Below are 7,250 nucleotides of genomic sequence, written 5' to 3'. Positions count from 1 at the left end.
CCCACTTCACCCTTGCCGTTTTATTTGCCCTCTCTCTCTATCCTCCCTCTCCTTCTCTTTTTGCCTCTTTTGTCCGCTTGCTTTTTGCTTGCTTGTGTGTTAGTTTGGTTACTTGTCGTTATGGCTAGTTCTTTACCTTCTGCCTCTATGTCTGAAATTGGGGATACTATTGTCGATAATTATTTTGATGCTCCTACTAAAGAACCCACTATCTCACATATAAAAAGATTCCGTGTTGGTAGTGGTAATATTATTGGAAAAGGAGTTATTCAAGATTTCTTTACTTGTGCCGGTGCTTCGCCCTCTATGGGTAGTTCTATTCTTCATAGAACTAGTAGTCTTGCGGACGCTATTGCCATGCTTATAGTCGAACTTGAAAGGCAATTCATGCACATGCATCCTTCCATACAAAGGATTTTCCTAGAATTTTCTAATATTGAGCATTCTTCTGTTAAGCGTGTCGTTACTATCTTTTTGGCTCATGAGTTTCATTCATAATAAAAGAGGCCAAAGAAATCTTTGCGCATTATAGGGTGGACGCTTGCCATCCTCCCATAGAGGCCATCCTCTTTGATCAATAAGAAATAATGCGTTTTCAATCTCTAGACTATGTTGCTTTCAATGAAAATCTTAGAAAAAGGATGCCTACCAGATCTTGCGCTAGCTACAGATTACTACAGACTGTTCTGTTTTTGATAGATTCTCTTTTTCGTGTGTTTTTTGCTTATTTTGATGAATCTATGGTTAGTAAAATATTTTATAAACCATAGAGAAGTTGGAATACAGTAGGTTTAACACCAATATAAATAAAGAATGAGTTCATTACAGTACCTTGAAGTGGTCTTTTATTTTCTTTCGCTAACGGAGCTCATGAGATTTTCTACTTTAAGTTTTGTGTTGTGAAGTTTTCAAGTTTTGGGTAAAGATTTGATGGATTATGAAACAAGGAGTGGCAAGAGCCTAAGCTTGGGGATGCCCATGGCACCCCCAAGATAATCTAAGGACACCTAAAAGCCAAAGTTTGGGTATGCCAAGGAAGGCATCCCCTCTTTCGTCTACTTCTATCGGTAACTTTACTTGGAGCTATATTTTTATTCACCACATAATATGTGTTTTGCTTGGAGCGTCTTGTACGATTTGAGTCTTTATTTGTTAGTTTACCACAATCATCCTTGCTGTACACACCTTTTGAAAGAGCCATACATGATTTGGAATTTGTTAGAATACTCTATGTGCTTCGCTTATATCTTTTGAGTTATGTAGTTTTGCTCTAGTACTCCACTTATATATTTTAGAGCACGGTGGTGGATTTGTTTTATAGAAACCATTGATCTCTCATGCTTCACTTAGATTATTTTGAGAGTCCTAAATAGTATGGTAATTTGCTTAAAGTCTTAATATGCTTGGTATACAAGATTAATAATAAAACTTTCTTATGAGTGTTGAATACTATGAGAAGTTTGATACTTGATAATTGTTTTGAGATATAAAGATGGTGATATTAAAGTTGTGCTAGTTGAGTAGTTGTGAATTTGAGAAATACTTGTGTTGAAGCTTGTGATTCCCGTAGTATGCACGTATGGTGAACCGTTATGTGATGAAGTCGGAGTATGATTTATTTATTGATTGTCTTCCTTATGAGTGGCGGTCGGGGATAAGCGATGGTCTTTTTCTATCAATCTATCCCACACGCTTAATCCTTTTTATTTTCTTCTTTTCCTTCGTTGTTGTTTCTAATTATGATGAATTTAGCCCATAATTTTTTATTTCTATTCCACTCTTTTATCTTTGCCATTTTACGATTTTATCATGATTTCTTTTTTTGCAGGAAAGATTTTATCATGAGTTCAATCTATTATAGTTCCATATTGATACTAACAATTGTTGTAATGCATCCTAGATACCCTCATAGTGTTGTGATGGAAGGTGCTCTGCTAAAAGGATTTAGCAAGAAATATGTACGGCTTAATGTTTATCGTTCCAATCAGAATAATATGGGAGCATTGGAGCACTAATCCCTCCATATTGTACAGTCTAAACTTTGTTATGGTTGACCGAAAGGTTAGAGCAGCTATTTTTTGTAATTAGATTTGTGTTGCTTAGTACCTTAGTTAAAAATGACAGATAATGCCATTGATTTTCTTTCTTAGGGAGAAAGAGCAGAGGGCCTAATACGAAAATACAAGATGAGCAAGTTCAGAGACAGAATCCCGAGGGGTGGGGGGGCGGTGTACAAGATTGAACGACATTTGATAATACAGGCAAAAGAAAAGTACAAAGCAGCATATCACATTATATAACCTTTTGTCGGCAGAACCAACGTGATTCTTATAAATCCTCGGCCATCGGGCTTTCCTATGATTTGCTTCTAATGTGCTTCTGCTTTCCAAGCTTGAAAAACATATTTGATCAATTGTGCTTAATTATGTCAGGTTAGTTTGCATTAATTTTAATTTGTGAAATTCAACTTCCTTACCAGTTTGCTCTGTCCTACTCTGAAACTCTTGCATTTTTCTGAATTTATAGATGTAGTTGGTTTGGTTACTGTTGTTGCCAACCTTTTGCCCCCTACCGGTGCTGCTGGAGAACCAAGACACCAAATTTCCATCATAGATGGAGAATGTGTATTTTTATTAAGATCATGGCATCATACATTTTACAAGTAGTTTCATCGCACGAAATAACTCGATAATGAATTGTAAAGAAAACATGCAATTGTTACTCTTTGGGCGAGATTTTGTGCATGACTGGTCTAAAAAGGAAACCCATTCTGATATTGTTTGTTGGAGTAATGGTGGACCCGTACACATGTATAAATATTGGCCAACATGTGTTCAGACTTCGTTTGTTCATTGAAATTTGCGCAAACCACCTAAACAAAATGTCTCCAAAATGTTCAGGTGCAACGGCTTTCGAGAACACATTCCCGACTGCACTCATGTTATAATATTTCATTCTGATCTCTCTGATGCTTTGTGCACTAGGTAATTATGACATGTTGTAATTGTATAGAATCAGGAATGTACCTAACGGAATTGAATTGCAGAATCCTAGCTTTGAAAATATCAATGCCTTGGCTGGTGTAGAACCTAATGATTCTATGGTACTGTGAAAATATCTTGATGTTACTTTCATTGGTATGCACACTTTGCGCTTAAACACATATTTTCAACCCCTGTGCAGAACCAGTCTTACAAGCTTAAGATCAAGATCATTGAGGTGGTTTCCATTAGCGAATGATGATATACCTGTGCGTGACCCATACTGGAAGACGTAAAGCAGTTAGATGCCTGCAATAGCTGTGCGTGATCCATGCTGGAAGACGTAACTCTGTTGGAGAAAAATGCGGCGCGTAATCCAGGATCAGAGCCACACGCGCGGGCTCCGACTCCCACCCACCACACGCCCAGCCGCCGGCACGCGCGCGCGCACGCCACAGACAGACGCGGCCGGCCGGAGACCGCGCCACGCATGCTCCTCCCCCGCCTGCTCCCCGCGCACCGCCTCCTCGCCGGCGGCCCCCGCCCCCTCCTCCTCCTCCCACGCCGCCGCCTCGCTCCCCGCCCGCCCGCCGCCGTCTCCATGTCCTCCTCCTCCTCCGCGCCCGCCCGCCGCAGGGGCCCGCTGCGGGGCGTGGTGTTCGACATGGACGGGACCCTGACGGTGCCCGTCATCGACTTCCCGGCCATGTACCGCGAGGTGCTCGGCGGGGAGGCGGCCTACGCCGCGGCGCGCGAGGCCGGCGGGGGCGCCGTCGACATCCTCCACTGCATCGAGGCCTGGGGCCCCGACGAGCAGCGCCGCGCCTACGAGGCCATCGCCCGGTTCGAGCGCGACGGCCTCGACCGCCTCCAGATCATGCCCGGTGAGCCCCTCCCGGTCGGCCCCCCTCGCGTCGGATTCTGATTCCCTTATCGGCGTGTGACGGTGCTTGTGGTTTGCAGGGGCCGCGGAGCTCTGCGGGTTCCTCGACGCGAGGCAGATCAGGTGGGATTCTTTGCCCCAAAATGTAGCTCAATTCAGTTCAGTTAGTTGTACAGTTCACTATGTGCTCAATTGCACTTTGTTTTCAGAATTGATTTGGTGCAGGTGTAATACCATTTGCACCTGGTAGTATCACTACCATGCAGTTGCTTAAAAGTTTGTTCATGCCATGATTTGGGACTTTGCTGTATTAATAGTGAACTGTCTGTCGATTGATGTACGGACTAACATTTCAGGAAGTTAGAGAGGTTGTTTTCGGATGATAGGAAGAATGCCTTGTAGGCTATATAGATTGGATGGATCGAAAATCGAAATTTGATATGCAAACCCATGCTATTGCAAATCCACGATTAAATATGCAGTTATATGTTCGCACAACATTATACCTCATTTAGAAACATTACTTCTGATGATCAGTACGTCTTGCTCTGTCAACTTTTTGATGAAATCATGTTATTCCAAGGAATTCCCATACATCCTGTAGTGGGAACTTAAACTCTCTGGAGCCATAAATTATCGTGTCAGAAAATCATGCATTTTTATTCTTAATTGGGTTGTGAATTAGATCACTAATTATGAATCTCCAACTGACTTCTTAATGCCAACAATCCTAGTGATCAGGAAGAAGCACTCTAGCAGCAGGTGCCTTACTAGTTTGTTGTTTACTTGTATATAACAGAGGCGGTTGCTTTCTTTAAAAAAAATTGTGAGCTACGCATCAGATTTGGATGTTGCTTACTAGTTTGTTGTTTACTTGTATATAAGTATATAACAGACACTGTTACTTTTTTTGACATGTGCCATTGAGTTCATGTGTAGCATCTGTTTCTTATTGTAGAAATCTGCCAGACTAATGGTACAGAAATAACTGCAATTATTAGTGGCATCTGTATGTAGTTACTTTATTAGATTAGAGATATTTATGCTTTTGTTATTGATAATTACCATTGGTATTACACAGGAGGGGTTTAATCACCCGCAATGTGAAGGGCGCAGTTGATTTGTTTCACCAAAGGTTTGGTGTAAGTTGTTGCACTAAACTCATTCTGTTCATCTCGTGGTTATACTTTCAGGATGATATCCATTGTTCTTGCTCATGTATATTACTGTGATATACCTTGCGACACTCAACCCAAATCTGTGTTTATTTTGGTAATCTTCTGCAACTACTCCCTCTATCCCATAATATAAGACGTATTTTGACACTAGTGTAGTGTCAAAAGACATCTTACATTATGGGACGGAGGGAATAGTTTCTTGCACCTTTCTGAACATACCTTCATGTCGATCTCCCCAATCCTTGTGTTATGTAGAAAGGCTGAATGTTGTTATCTAGGCAAATTATGAGGTTATGTTGTAACTCTGCATAATATATATCTTTTAATATTCATGGTTTACTTTATGCTCAACCGACTTGATTTTTTGCTAGTCATATATTGGTATGGTGAAGTGAAATAACTTTCCAGGATCTGTGATATTGCAATCATCTTCAATATGCTAATCTCGCACATCTGAAACTTACGCAGATGACATTTGTGCCTGCATTAAGCAGAGAATTCCGTCCCTATAAGCCAGATCCAGCTCCATTGCTTCATATTTGCTCCACTTGGGACATTCCACCAACCGAGGTGATCATGGTTGGTGACAGCCTCAAGGATGACGTAAGCATTTTTCATCCCATTATGTAGCTCAGCGTATGAATGATTCCTATACAGTTCACTTTGTGCCATGGTTCGAGTTATCAAGGCATACTATCAGGATTCCTAAATTAGTGTAGATATTATGAGTTCAAAATTTGAAAGCTCCACAGTAAGTTATAGTTTCATACTTCCATCATACCCATGAATCAAAAGGAATTGTGCCTGTGCTGCTTTCGCTAAATGCTCCTTGATTCTACTACTTACATAAGCCGGAGTTCAGGACAGTTTTTGTGAATCTTAAACTTTTCCGATAGCTTGTGCGTGTGTACTGATTCATTTGCCTTGCCTTTGAAAACCTTGCGCAGATCGTTTGTGGAAAGAGAGCAGGAGCATTCACTTGCCTACTTGACGAAACAGGGCGATACGCCCCCCACGATTCTTTGCCTGAAGATGTTAAGCCTGACTTCATGGTGTCTTCACTCCCCCAAGTACTGTCGGTGCTGGAGGAGCATTTCGATTTGGCTCCAGTGTCTGTCGCCGAGAGTAGAATATGACAGGAAACGTCCTACACCTTCAATGTAATATTGGTATATGTCGAGCTGTATCGATCAGTTTATCCATACCCTCCAAAAATATGACTGCTAGAAAGAAATTTGTTTTCAGTTCTGACTGTGATGCAGCTTCAAGCATGGTGTCAATTACGGATGCATCATGCTCCGAGGAATTATGGCCGTGAAATTCGCCTGTCATGAATACCTAACCATATATAGCCGGTGACTGGAATTTAGTAGTAGAGTATAGTTTCTGTCGAAAGAAAACCATAGATGGTTGTGATTGTGTAGATTTCTAAGGCATCGCAGGTACGCCTGTAAACCTTGTCGACCGCTGGTAAGAATTTTTCCATCCACCCTTGCACATGTTTCCAGATTCTGTCTTTAAGTATCTATAAAACATCGGAAACTCTAACACCCACACGTGTCGGCGTTCCCCAACTCGCCCACACGCTTGGATCGTTGTCCAGTGTCTTTTGCACGAATCTTGGCACGAAAAGGTTGATTTTCTGTGCCACGTAGGATGGGGCTGGTGTGTGGGCGTTGGAGAGTACGCTCGCACCACGCCATTTGCCAGCTGCGCTGTGTGGGCGAACTAGTTTCTGCCCATACAGCCACCACCTAGGTCATGCGCGTGTGGGCGAACTGCTTTTCGCCCCACACGACACTCCTACGTTGTGAATGGCAACTGCAGTTACGCGAACTTGGCAACTCAGTACACACATGGCAACTGTGAATTTTTGCTAGACGGCAATTGCAGTTGCGCGTACGTGGCAACCAGATAAACAGACATGACAACTGTGATTAACAATAGATGGCAACTATGGTTGGACCACACGTGGCAACTAGGTAAACACACATGGCAACTACTGTTTGACCATATGTGACAAGTAGTTTATCACACACGGCAATTACGGTTTGATTACACACGGCAACTACCATAAATTAGACATGGCAACTATAGTTAACCAAAACAGATAGAGTTGCCATATTTTTACAACTACACTTGCCATCCCAGATAACTACATCTGCCAACCGGGATGGCAACTAAATCATCATCCCGCGGAGTACCTAA

At 42.0% G+C, this 7,250-nt stretch overlaps 1 protein-coding gene across 1 annotated transcript; it reads left to right on the top strand.

Moving 5' to 3' along the window:
- The first annotated feature begins 3,367 nt into the window (after positions 1–3,367).
- On the top strand, positions 3,368–6,290 carry LOC125515370 (Haloacid dehalogenase-like hydrolase (HAD) superfamily protein). Its single transcript, XM_048680836.2, has 5 exons — positions 3,368–3,865; positions 3,945–3,987; positions 4,946–5,006; positions 5,511–5,645; positions 5,990–6,290. The coding sequence occupies exons 1-5, from the start codon at positions 3,472–3,474 to the stop codon at positions 6,176–6,178; spliced, it is 822 nt and encodes a 273-aa protein (XP_048536793.2). The 5' UTR covers positions 3,368–3,471; the 3' UTR covers positions 6,179–6,290.
- Positions 6,291–7,250: the final 960 nt, after the last annotated feature.

Source organism: Triticum urartu, chromosome 6A (genome assembly GCF_056163025.1).
Source record: "Triticum urartu cultivar PI428250 chromosome 6A, HENAU_Tu73, whole genome shotgun sequence".
Taxonomy (NCBI): Eukaryota; Viridiplantae; Streptophyta; class Magnoliopsida; order Poales; family Poaceae; genus Triticum; species Triticum urartu.
Note: the sequence above shows the minus strand (reverse complement) of the source record. Positions and strands in the feature narration are given on the sequence as shown.

Excerpts from the sequence above, each read along its gene's own strand:
- LOC125515370 (XM_048680836.2), top strand. The coding sequence starts at position 3,472 with ATGCTCCTCCCCCGCCTGCTCCCCGCGCACCGCCTCCTCGCCGGCGGC. Across the intron at positions 3,866-3,944 it reads CCGCCTCCAGATCATGCCCG|GGGCCGCGGAGCTCTGCGGG; the intron begins GTGAGCCCCTCC and ends TGTGGTTTGCAG. Across the intron at positions 3,988-4,945 it reads CTCGACGCGAGGCAGATCAG|GAGGGGTTTAATCACCCGCA; the intron begins GTGGGATTCTTT and ends GGTATTACACAG.